The sequence below is a fragment of the Penicillium coprophilum genome (assembly GCF_028826855.1).
Source record: "Penicillium coprophilum strain IBT 35676 chromosome Unknown utg000001l_segment0_segment0, whole genome shotgun sequence".
In the NCBI taxonomy this organism is placed as follows: domain Eukaryota; kingdom Fungi; phylum Ascomycota; class Eurotiomycetes; order Eurotiales; family Aspergillaceae; genus Penicillium; species Penicillium coprophilum.
This window is the reverse complement of record NW_026622720.1, coordinates 317,556-331,067: the sequence shown is the minus strand read 5'-3', so window position 1 is coordinate 331,067 and position 13,512 is coordinate 317,556. Positions and strand designations below refer to the sequence as shown.

Here is a 13,512-nt window from a genome sequence, read left to right as displayed (position 1 = left end):
ATCTGTGTCTCGGCACCATGAGACAAATGATCTGGGAGAACTTGTTAACTCGAGTCTTCTGTCTTCTATTTCCCGAAAGCGTGGCAGGCTCGTCATTTGCCCTGTACGGCCTATCTGAAAGTAATGTCTTTAACAACCTACATATAATCCATGTGCCTTCACTCGAGGATCTATATCCTAATCCAACTCTCCCAGTTCAACGACGTACCCACCAAGAGCACAATACATACAATAAACCCCATCCCTATGTACCCTATCCACCCTCAATAGTCACAAACATAGATTACGGCTAACCATGTGCCCTGCACTCCCGCCCAACATCAGGGATCCTTCCAAATCAACCAGAAAGTAGCACACAAATCTGTACATCGCCGGATGTCTGACTCCCGCCCCGAACTAGGATGCAGTGATACAAGGATCCAGCCCGCCACGCCGTATACAACCCTGCCATGGATGTCTCTGGGTACTTGGATGCCAGGAATCCTACGGTAGCAGATATGTATCTGCATATCCAATCAGAAGACCAGTTTCCCGATGGAACAAGTCCACGTGGAATTGAAATGCGGTATCTCCATATGGGGTAATGAGATCCAATTGAGAATAGAATATTTGAGAAAGGGAATATGCTCCAGGTTGTGTAATCTGCTGTCCATCGTACAGGCGATCCAACCCGAGGGAATTTACTTACACAGCCCCTTCCGGCTTGGTTCTATTGCTCCGAGGGTTTGTCAGGTTAGAGGTGATGGACTAGTTTGGGAAGTTGGTTCCTGCATCATACATTGGCTTATGATTTTTCAATACTAGGATGTAGTGACTATACTAGGATGGAGTGACTGATTCGCTTTGACCTGCTTTGGCTGTAGAGGGTTTCGATCGTTGTAATAGAAGCAGGCATTGCATCTTTTGCTTAGCTTGATCTACATATATGAACGAAGCAGTGCAAGAATCACAAGTCAGTGTTGGATTGCTCGGGCGATTATTAGCTGCACATCCAACCGGTATAGTATGAGTCTTTGAATTAGGGTTTCATCGCCTTAGGGCTTACCTTTCGGCCTACGTAACCCAGTGCTTTGTACATTTTCCGACTTTTATTTAGAAACACAAAACGTTACTTCTACTTCCTTAGCATGCATCTCGGACAATTTCTGTTTTCCGAGAATGAGGGCCAATTGCTCACATCACGGTGATGAGTGGTTCTTTCGAATAGCCCTGTTTCCTTGCTCTACCATAGTTCCTAACGAGATATTACGAATCTTCGGACCTAAATCGTATGCTGCACTGGCCCGCCAATTACAATCCCAGCGATATATCACAAGAACCTAGGTGATAGATGGCACTCGTTTACCGAGGAACCATGCACCGAATCCAATCGAACGACAGTCATCAAAAGCACATTTGATTTCGTACTCAGAATTACAATCGAGCCCGGTGATTTGACAGTTGAGATAGAGCCTCCTCTCCCAAGCCTGAGCCACCCTCCTCATTCTGACACTACCCCATATTTCAAGAGTAAGGAACCGACTTCCTCTGGCGAGCTGTTGATTATATTAGGGAAGGCGAGGCAGCATACACCGAGTCAGATGGAGAACTCGTTTTGTTCCCGACCTCTGTGTCAGTGTTATATAATGCATGGGTGGATGAATTGAGCATTGAATGGAACAGGCAATGTGAAGATGCTCAGGACTACATGCCCCTGTCTTCTCGTATAGAAGAGAAGAGGTGGCGTGGAATGTCGTTGGGTATCTGTTGGCTTGGCGCATGGTTCTTGGTCCCGGGGTTGAAAAGGTTGATTCTTCTCCTCGCTCTAGAAAATATCTGTACGAACGGGGGATCATTCGGCTGTGACAGAGGTTTTGGGAGTATCAGATTGGTTTTTTTGGCTCTATGTATGGGTATAGTGGTATAGTTGGATCAACTGGACGTGAAACATTACAGTAAATCAAGATCACCGTCAACACGCCTCACTATATACTAGACTTTCTGACATAGGGAAGAGGGTTAATCGTAACATCAATTGACTGGACGTGTTCCTGTTGTACGGTGACGTTGGAGTATAGCATTAGGAGTACTCCGCTTTAGAAGTATAGAGCGTGGAGGGGCGCTTGATAAAGACTGAGCCTAGACTACGCCGAGGGTCGTCAGTCTACAGGCTCCAGATCCAACTACGCCGGATCCAGACATGGTTGTACCAGTGTACAATCGTACAAGTACATTCTACAGGACCGTCACACCAGGTGAAGAGAAACAAGTAAAATGTAATTTCATCCCGGGCAAACAGCCGAAGCCCGGATTCTCATAATCCCGGCCGTCTTCATACGAGACTGATGATCCCCCTCCCCAAAAAAAACATACACCAAAGAACCACAACACTGACGCCCTGTTTTAAAATTTCCATGGGGATCGCCAGGTCTTTTTTTTTCTTGGGAATCATCAGCTCCAACAAGCACAGGAAGAAAAAGAGTATCCGTCCACGATCTTCACCAATCAACGGGCATCATTTTGGGTTTTAGTCTGATGTTCGCTGAAAAGGAAGATAAACCACCCCCCCCCACACACGACCGACCGCACCTGGGTCCAGACAAGCCAAATCCAGGTGGGTAACTCCAGAGCCAAAGCCGTCACCGCCATAATCTTTCCCATCGCGCCATGCCGCATCATCGGTCCATGTTGTATCGTGCGAATAGTTACAGATGAGGCGTTTAATCCTTGTTCTTCTTGGGGCCCTTGACCTTGGCGATACCGCGGAACTTCTTGGAGCGGTTCTTCCGTTGCTTGCCTGTAGAGGAAAGGGGGTTAGCAAAGATGAACAGCATTCATGATTTGCGATTGATAATCGTTGGGACGAGAGGAACATACGCTGCTGGCGGGAAGCCTTCTCGATCTTGCTGGCGGCACCAATGCGAACGAGACGGTAGTGGGGCTCGAACTTCTTGAGGGCCTCGGAGGAGTCGTAGACCAGAGCGAAGCCGGTGCTCTTACCACCACCGTACTGTGTGCGGAAACCGAAGACGGAGACCTGGTCCTTGTTGGACTTGTACAGATCGGCCAGCTTCTCACGGAGCTCGTCCTTGGAGACGTTGGGGCGGTTGGGGTGGAGGACGTCCCTAGATATTCGCGAAAAGATGTCAGATCGGGGTTTTCTGATGATTCGGTGCTTGTTTCTGTGTGTGTTGCGATGGTTCCGATTGTATTGCTCTTTCTCTTTCTCTTTTATGCTGGGTGGTTGTCGAATTTCCATGTTGCGCGCCTGCGATGCATTTCCCACACACAGATCCAAAACGAGGGGGAAAATCAGGGGTTCTTACACGACCATCTGCTTGCGGGCAAGCAGAGGGTTGCGGATGAACTTGCGAGTCCGCAGAGTGACGGGAGTGTCGGCCATTTTGGTGTGTGCGTTGGATGGAGGAAGTGTCGACGGGGTCACTGAGGATGTCGAACTTTCAATTTTCGTGTGGTGTGGGCTCGGCTAGGGTAGACGCTAGCCTATTTGAGCTGTATGCCTCAGGCTGGATGACTAAGAATACCTTGTGCCTGAGGCATGTTGTGTTGCTCAGCCCTTGCTTATCTCATTCCTGACTCATTCACCTTGTTCGCCGGAGCTCCAATGATATCCGCCGTATTGATCTGCAATATCAAATTCCTTACTATGTTCAGCAATCATGACCGACTCTATTGATAAATTAGCTGCACAATATTTCCAGCTGGTTGAGCTCCAGAACTTGGCCCTCCCACCAGGCCATGTACTGATTCAGCCAGCCGTGCAAGCAGCCTTGTATGAGCGCATGTTCAACGAAAATGCTGTCTTCCCCATCCCACCAGACAGTTACCGAAGCCGAGTGCTGAAACAGATTCTCTCACGCATCGAGGAATCAATCACAAACCCTGAGGAGGATGTAGGCCAACCCACCTGTTTAAACGCTCTCATTCTTCATCTTTCATTTTTCATTTCCCATATTTTTTTCCTTTTGTACACCCTTATACATCCACACACCAATGCAGAATACACTTCTATACTACTTGATTTAACGTATATCTAACTCTTCCTCTCACCCTTGAACACAGGAGATCAACGACGATCTCATGGAAAGCTGGAGCACATTAGTCTCGCAGCCGAAACCCTCAGCTCTGCAGCAAGCGCAGCAGCTATCCTTGGTCAAGTACACAGCGCCAACATCCAGCGCGGGGACCTCTTCAGAGCGCACTGTCACGACCTCCGAATCCCGCGGCCTGATCCTGTCCGCTGGAACTACCGGCAATCGGACATGGGAGGCAGCTTTGCATCTCGGTTCGTTCTTGGCGTCCGGCGCCGGCGAGGCTCTTGTGCGCGGTAAACGAGTTATCGAGTTGGGCGCTGGCACGGGATTTTTGTCACTTGTTTGTGCACGCCATCTTGGTGTGCGCTCTGTTGTTGTTACTGATCGCGAGCCGGCGCTTATTGATAATATTCGCGACTGTGTCAGACATAATTTGAATGGACTGGAGTCCATTCCTATTTATCCTGCTGTTTGGGAGTGGGGGAACCCATTAGTGAAGGAGGGAGATCTTGCTGGATTGGGCTCTGATGAGGGTGAGGAGGGGACAGGGCTGAGGTTTGATGTCGCTCTCGGTGCTGATCTGGTAGGTATATCTATGGGCTGTTTACTTGGACTTCGTGCTTACATGTCTACATGTAGATCTACGATACCGACCTTGTTCCCTTGCTCCTGTCTACCGTGCGGGATCTTTTCGAGAACTATCACATTCAACAATTTATCATTGCTGCGACCCTGCGCAATGAGGATACTTTCCGCACGTTCTTAAACGCCTGTGGTGAGTCTTCAGTTCTATACCCGACGCCGATGGTCATGTCTTATGCAGTGCTAAACATCCACAGAAACCAATTCATTCGCTGTTGAAACCCTCCCATTCGAATCAACACCCTCAGAAGACCAGACGGGTTTCTTCCATTCGACCAGCATTCCAATCCGCACGTATCGGATTTTGCGGACGCAATGAGCAGCCATTCAGGCTGCGGTAAATTCACGAGGTAATGAGTATGAATAGAGAATGTGATATCATGCAAATGATGCCAAAGGTAGTGAAAATTGTTGCTACAGTATATAAGTAGCCCCCGAGGGAACTCTATGCAAAATTGTTCAACTCGACCATGTTGACGGGTAAACTCCAATGGTATTGAGGTACTCAATGAAGTGAAGTGTAAGCCAAAAGATCCTATCGCGTAAAACATACAACGTGAAAAGAACCAAAGAGTGCTTCATCTAGAAGAGTCTAGAAAATCAAAGATGAAGCATGGGTATCATCGCAACTCGCGCCATTCCAAACCAGGAATTCAAGAAATGCAACAACCAAACCGTGAGAGTAGAATGCAAAAGTGAAAGAAGAGGAATGATAAATGCAAGATTAAACGAGTGTAGGCGCTAAAGAACAATGTATGTGCATATAACTATACCACAAGGATTCTAGCCAGTCTCTTCGGCTAGGCTCTCTCGCAGCAGGTCTTCGTCTATGCTGTGTGCATGAATGGAAATGGGAGCAGGAGGCGGAGGCCGCAGACCCATGATCGGACCCTTCTGATTCACGCCTGGGTATCTGAAGCGGAGAGCTAGCGGGTCAGGGGGATTGGGTGCAGATATAGAAGGTGACGATGCCACCGAGGTAGTCGGCGAATCTGTCGGACCTTGCGAGTCACTATCGGTTGGGACAGGTGCCATGCCCCAGCGGCCTAGGACCCATCCTCCCACGCGGCGACTCAATGTCGTGGTTTTGCGAGATCCAAGGGTTGCAGTTGAACCGGTGCTGGTACTGTCTGTGGATATAATAGATGCGGTGTCAGACTTGGTGGGTTTTGCCGCAGCCATGGAAGCAAGCAATGACTGGGATGTGTGCTCTGAGCTCTTTGCGCGATCGGCTGTAATGGCCAGAGATGAGATCACTGGAGGGGTTGACACCAATTCGACACTGGGCGACAAGATACGCCGAGGAATCCGCATGCCGGGATGCCAGTCGCCCATTTGCTTGTGGCGAGTGGTGGGCGTATGAATGTCCATTCCAGCAATAGAGACGGAGAGCAAGCTATCATGGGAAGAAGACCGGCGCAAGGATGAAGGCTGTACATGCATGGTAAAAACGTTATCTTGAGTGGTCGTTAGTGGCTCAGCCAAAGGCGGGAAGTATGCTACCGATGGAGACGGTTCGGATTCTTCAGGGATAGGCTCCCTTGTGACATTATCACCAGTGTTCGAGAAGTCTTGGCGGCCGTAGAAATCATCCTCAAATGCGGATAGGTCATCGGGCGCTTCGTGGCTATCAAAGCCACCGATTGGTCGAAATGGCATATCGAGGCCCTTCAGGTTCCGTGCTTGCATCAAAGGCGAGGAGAACACGGTGCTTTCAGGGCTGGTAGGCTCAGAGAAATCAGCACCACGTTCAACACGATCAAATATCGACGAAGTCCGGAACGCGGACCGAGGAGAGCTTGCCAGCGAGTCCGGAGCATGCGATTGTAAGGACCAGCGGCGGGAAGACGAATGAGGTGGAATGGATACAGAGGTCTGTGACAGAATGGTTGACATGGAGGATCCAGATGACTGAGAGCGATGAAGAGCTCTCCGAGGCGAATGTGCCCGCGTCGCAGAGTGCATTATTACCGGGCTGCCAAGAGCAGGCCGACGTTTCTTCACGCGACGGTTAAGCGTGCCTTTCTCTTTCTTCGTAGCTGTGGTTGGAGGTGGAGTGTGATAATGATGATGGATGTGGAGCTCCTGAGAAACGCGTCGTTCTTCCTTCGATTGCAGCTCCTCGCTCAGCGTGGTGGAAGGCCTTGGATGTACACTGTCCTCCGTATCGACACCGGCCAGCGGCTGATGAGATATAACCTGTTCTCGTAAATTCTGCACCTCTTCATTCGAGCTCTGAAGCATGTCGCGTAGCTCCATTATCCCAACTTGCAGATTGGCGTTGTCTTGCAAGATATCCTTGACGAAACGAGAGACCACATTGGTCCCACCGGCGTTGCGATTGAGTTCAGAGGCGGCAGCCGCGCCCTTGAGACGCCCCGCTGCGTTGTCCAGCTCGCGCTCCACGGCTCTCTTGCGCTCCATGCGTTGGACCAGCTCTGCATGTCGATCCCTCTCCTCGCGTGCCTCTTTCTCGATGCGGTCGACTTGATCATGAAGGTCTCGCAGGGTACTCTCTGCCTGTCTCCACCGTTGGACAGCTGATTTCTCGTCTTCATGTGCTGACACAAGGCTTTCTTGGAGTTTAGACTGCTCTGTCTCCATGAGAGCTAGTTGCACCTCGAGCTCTGCGGCACGTGTTGCAGCCATTGTCAATCTTCGCAACTCGAACTCTGTATTTTCTAAAGTCCTTGTTAAAGACTTGACATGATTGTCAGATTCAGTGACTGCTTGATTCAAGCTGTCAAGTTGCTCCAACAAATTGCGATTCTCTTCGACAATGCGCGCATTTTCAACTTGAACTTGCTGCTTTTGGCGTTCTAGATCATCAATGCTGCCGACCAAACGATGGCGGTCCTCTTCCGCTTCGGCCATATAGCTTTCATGGCGGTGGAGCAAGGCCTGTAGAGCAAAAGTCAGTGATGATGCCTCAAAACATGCTGCCTTGGCAGTATAATCTTGAAAGGTAGCCATGACGAACACCAAAACAGTGCGACAGAATGGGAGACCGTGATCGGAGGGAAGCCATTAGAATGTAAGATCATAAAGTCTGATTTCAAACTGGTGTGGGGTCTGCACTTAAGGTATGCAGAATGTATTCGGAGTAATCCGAGTAATAGATGAAAGGGTGAAGAGGAAAAAGAAAGCAATCAGATACAAAGTGTTTCGTGAAGAATGATAGAACTGATGTATCATACATGCATGATTCAGCCAGCCTAGGAAACAGCTTGGCGTTTTTATACCCAACCAACAGCAAACATCGGGCAGCTAATATTGGAAACGGAACGTACCTGACCTAGCCTAGCAGCAGTCTCTAGATCTTTTTCCAGGCCCTCGAGAGCTACGTTGTTATGCTCGAGTAAAGCACAGTCATTGCGGCCACAGCAGCAGCGTAGGGTGGTGGTAGCCCTTGAGTGGGTAGGAATGCTGAGATCCTCGAAGCTATGTAGTGAATCCATTAAGAATGTGGCCCCTTTGGGAGGAGCTGAGTTAGTGGAGAGGCCTGATCATCAGAAAACTTGCAGCTTCGAGGTATCACAGATTATCAGTCCATTCGATATTCGATTTCATATTCGATTTCAGAAAGCGGAGATACCGAACTCAGCCGAGATGAGATAAGCCTCCAGGAGTTCGTGTCTTACCGCTTTGATATTGCCCTGGCTCACCGCCATTATATACACAATGACGTCACATATAAGTATTGTACATGCTACTAGTATTCCGTACCTGCATGTAGGCAAGGACTTGATAGGATGTTATAATAATAGTTTAAGGTACTATTGAACTCAAAAGTTGTCCTTGGAGGGGGATCATCATTCTGGCTAAGAGATAGCGGGTCAAGTTAGTTTGACAAAAGACAAATCCGGGTAAAAAGAAGTAGAGCGTCATGAAAGTAGAAGTAAATCAACAAGAAACCCAACCTGACATCTGCGATTGGTAGCTCCCGTCACAGAAAGGGACATCAGCGAAGGGGAAAAGAAGGACAAACAAGGCCCTAACCCAGCGCCAGTCAAAGCAAAATATCATCCCGAACATTAATGAACGCCCCAGCGCCGCCGTCTTCACTGATCTCGTTAACCAGCACTTCAGTCTGCTGGTATAGCCTTTCCAGAGCTGCAGCAGATGATTTGCCCAATGAGACTATACAGCGCTTGTTAGCGTGTTGTTGCTTGTGACTAGAAACCAAGAAAATTTGAATAGATCAAGCAACATACCAAGAATAGCCGAGTTCAACTCTTCAGCCACAGCTACCCGCCCCTCGGCATCGAGGTAATGACCATGAACAGACCTCTTCGGGTCAGGATATGCAACCAGAGAGAAGATATCATCCAGCAGCTTCTTATCGCCGCCATTCTCATCGGTAGGGTAATCAGCACGCAGCTGCTGACCATACTGTACTGCCTCAGTGAGAAGCTGGTTAAACTGAGCGATCACCTCGGGTTCTTCAGTGTCCATGCCGTCTGCGACCCAGCCGTCCCCATCTCCGTCGTCGAGCTCCATCTCCTGATCGAAGACAGCGTGTTCGTGCGAGCTAGAGGCTGTTGAGCGGCGGCGCTTCGATGCTGCAGCGGTTGCTGCGGAGAGCTCGTTGGACCGCCGCATCATCTCGAGGAATTTGCGGCAACGCAATTTGAAGTAGATGTGCGGATGATCTTCTAGGACGTTGGAATAGTAGGCTTTGGTGTGTTTGAGGGCTTTGTCGATGTCGCCGTCTAGGATTGCGGAGCGGATTTCTACGGGCTTTGAGTGAGGGTTCGGTACTGGGAGGAAGTGCGGATGTGTAGACTTACTGTTGCGGTTTATGGCTTCGCGGTCTTCCTCGACCTCATATTTCTTGAGTGGCTCGTTGCGGCCATTCTGGAGGGCTAGCGTTTCGGTGGCCACCTCTTCCGCGAATGCCCGGGCTGTATCTACGTAGCCGTCATGGGCGAGGAACTGTGCGACTAACTCTTGCAGCAGTGTCGACTCGTCCAACGGTGGTTGAAGACTAGCTGTGGACGTTTTGTCAATCTCCGATAACACGTTGAATCTCTCTTGCTGGTGAGAATTAGCATGAAAATCTCCGAGTATATAGTTCAGGTAGCACAAACCTGAACCATGCCATCAATATCAAAAACGAAAGGCTCCTGTCCAAAATTCGTTCTGAGGTGTACCGGTGGTAGTTTCTTCATTCCGACGGACGGGAAAAGGTTCGTGTTGCGCAGATCGTTAAAGGCATTTCCTGTCAAAATTAGCCTAATACATCCCCGTTACAATCCACACAAAAACCTACCCAAGAAAACCCCATTCTTAGTGAAGAATGCAGATCCTGTGGAGAAATTTACACCACATCCGACTGTGTCACCAGCACCAAAAGTCGGTCCATATGCCCGACCTTGTCCTTGACTCTCACCAAAGAACGACTTTCCGTCATCGCCATGGTAAGCCCAGGATTCCGTCTCCCAACCTGGAAGTCTCTCGACGGACGCCTTGGGGCTGGAAAACCCAATACCGATCATGCTAGAAACCAAGTCAGCATGTACAATCAATATCCACCGAGCAGCGTTCATTCACATACCCCTCCTTCGGCTTTGACTCAATCTTGACTTCAAAGTAGTAGATCCCGCATTGCGGCGGCATAGGATAATCCGCGCGCAAGGCAGCAGCTTCATGGTCATGCTTGTGCATAGGACCAGTGTAGCGAACATCGAAGTTCTCATTAGACAGCTCCAGGCCGGAGAACTTGTCTACGGAGCTCCACTGACTGGGCAGGGGCATGAGGGAATCGACCGGGGCAGGCGGTTCCTTCTCTATGATCTCATTGGGCATTCCCCGATGCGATGGGGCGATGCGGGGCAGGTGTACATTGCTGGAGGAGGCGGAGAGGGGGGGATTGGAGGCTGCAGATGAGGAGGGATCTCGATGTTGGGCAGCGAGCTTAGCGCGATGGGCTGTCTCGAGACGGGTGATGTAGCGGGAGTTGCGGAGGTAAGATGGAGTGAGGAAAGACGGGGCGTCGGTGAGGCCTAGGCCATGCGGAAATTCCGCCGAGCGTAGAAAGCTGGCATATTTGCGAGACCAGGGAGGAAGTGACTCTGTTGAACCTGTGTTTCTCCAGGCGGAGTTCATGTGCATGTCTGCGGCATCCACGCCGAACGGAGCCCGGTGGACTCGGCTGTCGGATGGGGTGTAGGAGATAGGGTGGGAGTCGTTAAGCAGATGTGAGAAGGAGTTGGAGATCGGTGGGGAAAATGCGTTGCCAGATACTACTGAGGCGTAGGAGGAACGACGGATGGAGGAGGGCCCGTATGAGGTCGGAGCTCGAGCTCCACCGGATGGGGGAAGGGAGCATCTGCCATGATGTTCGCGGGTCACCCCCCAAATGGTGCCCCAAAATCAAGGCCACCGTTTCTGTCTTCCTGTTCGTTCACTTCCGGTTTTGGTGTCCACAGTATTGATTCCGTTTGGCGCTATTAATTTGAGGGGTTCTGTATGTGCGTGGTAGTAAGCATTTGTGATGGTGCGTGGAGAGAAAAAAAAGAATAAGTGCGTGGTTGTCGGGGCTACTGTGGACTATGCGTGGAGATAAGATAAGATCGTGACAGGTAAAATACGACAGGTATGGGAGATGCGTGGAAACAAGACACGTAGGGCAGAAGTGCGTGGAAAAGGTGACATTGCGTGATAAATCCGAAAGCAGTAGGTCTTACCACGTCGCTATCTCACTATTCTATTCAAAGAGAAATACAGTGTCAGAACTGCTCTAAAGTAAAAAAAGATATGTAGCTAGACATAGCCAAAGAAGCCCGATCTTTGAGAGGAAAATCACGAATCTCATAGATTGCGGGGAATAAGGGAAATCCGAAGAAACACAAAGGAGGGGAGAGAAGAGTAGAATGTCACGAGCTGATGCACGAGCTGATGTGAATTGGCTTAGGCATGTTAATGCTCGGCTACTGTACTACTAGTCGGGTAGACAAGGACTTTGACCAGATGTATACTTCCAGGTACTTGTAACCCTATACTATCGAGTATAAGTGAAGTCGAGTGAAATTGACGTTATGCTCCCAGAGCAAAGGTCTTATAGAAACAAAAGCAAAACATAGCTGATATCCGGTGAAGAAAAAAAGAAGAAAAGGGGCTATAATACAGAACACATACCGAGTGAAATAAGCCAGATCCCCCGGCTGCATCCCGTGCGCGACAGAAAAACAAAAGCCCTTCGTACAGAAAAGCCATTAGCCATAAACACTTCCCTCCCCAGCGCCAAACCAGAGACCCGATTGAACCCCAAAGAAACAAAGAACAAGGAAAGACTCGCGAGATCTATAAGTACACAAAAACCCAGCCGAACTCGTCACGGTCGTACTCAAGCTGTCATGGCAATGGCCGGTGACGAGGGTTCAACTAGATGAGACGGAGCAGGGGTGACATCGCCATCCCCCGAGTTGCTCTTTTCACTAGGCACAGCACTACTGCCATTGGCCGTGTCGGTGCCGGGGACATGGAGCATAGGCTTTGAATCGCTATCACCACTTTCCACTGCTGTAGATTTGCCATCGATCAAGTCCTCGGACTTGGACATACCGGGTGTGCGCCAAGAAGGAAGTTGCCAGACAATGCCGGTGAAGCTGCGTAGCTGTAGGGGCTTCCGCTCCCACTTGCGACACGCGGCTCCGGTGCGATCTAGTGCACGCAGACCGGCGTTGATAGCTCCCGTATTGGCCTTTGGTCCCAGGCGCTGTGCAGCTGGGATTTTGGTGGTGTCGCCTTCGTCACTAAGGTAGATAATATGTTAGCTCTGAACCGTTTTTTGCCCCCTTTCCTGCTGGCATTGTGATGCTGCATTGTAGGGTATGCCAGGTTTGCTTACAGTCTAGGTTTCTTCTTGGGGCCAGGGCGTCCCCGTGACTTTGCAGTTGCGTCGGTTTGTTCTTTTGTTCTTTTGTTGCCGGGCTTGGGACCCGGAACACCCTTCCGACGCTGTGCATCGCTTGGAGTTGCCCCTGTGGGTGTAGAATTGGCGTCGGCGTCGGAGCCATTGTCGGCGGAAGATGGGCGGACGGTAGGAAGCTCGGCGGATGAGGCTGGGGAGGAGTCGTTGGTTTTCATGTTGGGAGTATTATTTTGACTCGACTTGATCTTCGGGCTCGCAAACTGCTGGAGGGCGTCCCCAGATAGCTTCAGAATCACCATCAAGGAGTTGGAGGAATTCTTAGCTCCAGCGCGGGAGCGACCATTTGGAGTGGCGGCGGGCATGATGGAAGTGAGATTGCGGGATAATGGAATAGTCAAGAGGGGGAAATTCGGGAATTGTATTGAGGCAATTCACAACCGTGACGTGTGTCTCTACCGCCCGTCTCTTATAGATGTAGTATGTGTCGCATAGTCTAGGAAGAGGGGTGGGAGGGAAGTAGGGAAAGGGGAACGGGAAAACGGAAAGGAAAGAAAAAAGGGATCGTGGACCCTCTCATCGTTAAGAGAAAAAACTCATTCAATGAAGCAGGGGGATGTTGAAGGTGGACTTGGGGCCTTGTACTGTCATTTTACAAATTTGCCCAGCCACTTCGAGAAGACGAAGAGCTGAATACATGATTGTGACAATACTGATACCTGAGATATATACACTATACCTCCCTTTTCCTTTCTCACTCTTCTCTCGATCTACTGAATTCTTTACTCAATTCTTCTTGACTGATATGTATTATATACATACGTTTTCTCATTCTGACACCCTGCCATTCCACATCTTCAATACCAATACTTAACCCTAATCCGTTGATGGATCTCATTCCATACCCGCAGCGTCCCGAAAATAACTCACTGACCGCATGATGTCTCGAAAGATACATTTTTT

At 49.7% G+C, this 13,512-nt stretch overlaps 5 protein-coding genes across 5 annotated transcripts; 1 reads left to right on the top strand and 4 right to left on the bottom strand.

Annotated features, from left to right (window-relative positions):
* Window positions 1-2,699: 2,699 nt before the first annotated feature.
* On the bottom strand, window positions 2,700-3,382 carry N7500_000127 (40S ribosomal protein eS24; the record flags this gene model as incomplete). Its single annotated transcript, XM_056671273.1, has 3 exons — window positions 2,700-2,776; window positions 2,857-3,104; window positions 3,306-3,382. 3 exons carry the CDS (start codon window positions 3,380-3,382, stop codon window positions 2,700-2,702), a joined length of 402 nt encoding a protein of 133 aa, XP_056536846.1.
* Window positions 3,383-3,659: 277 nt separating this feature from the next.
* On the top strand, window positions 3,660-4,995 carry N7500_000126 (protein-lysine N-methyltransferase; the record flags this gene model as incomplete). The annotated part of the gene is made up of 4 exons (XM_056671272.1): window positions 3,660-3,893; window positions 4,063-4,617; window positions 4,674-4,809; window positions 4,874-4,995. 4 exons carry the CDS (start codon window positions 3,660-3,662, stop codon window positions 4,993-4,995), a joined length of 1,047 nt encoding a protein of 348 aa, XP_056536845.1.
* A 464-nt stretch (window positions 4,996-5,459) lies between these two features.
* N7500_000125 (uncharacterized protein) lies at window positions 5,460-8,134 on the bottom strand (the record flags this gene model as incomplete). Its single annotated transcript, XM_056671271.1, has 2 exons — window positions 5,460-7,577; window positions 7,967-8,134. 2 exons carry the CDS (start codon window positions 8,132-8,134, stop codon window positions 5,460-5,462), a joined length of 2,286 nt encoding a protein of 761 aa, XP_056536844.1.
* A 551-nt stretch (window positions 8,135-8,685) lies between these two features.
* Window positions 8,686-11,006, bottom strand: N7500_000124 (uncharacterized protein; the record flags this gene model as incomplete). Its single annotated transcript, XM_056671270.1, has 5 exons — window positions 8,686-8,816; window positions 8,891-9,713; window positions 9,767-9,897; window positions 9,949-10,175; window positions 10,234-11,006. Coding segments are annotated over 5 exons (2,085 nt in total), but the record flags the coding sequence as incomplete, so codon positions are not given.
* A 1,018-nt stretch (window positions 11,007-12,024) lies between these two features.
* Window positions 12,025-12,914, bottom strand: N7500_000123 (uncharacterized protein; the record flags this gene model as incomplete). The annotated part of the gene is made up of 2 exons (XM_056671269.1): window positions 12,025-12,433; window positions 12,529-12,914. The coding sequence occupies 2 exons, from the start codon at window positions 12,912-12,914 to the stop codon at window positions 12,025-12,027; spliced, it is 795 nt and encodes a 264-aa protein (XP_056536842.1).
* Between the last annotated feature and the right edge of the window lie 598 nt (window positions 12,915-13,512).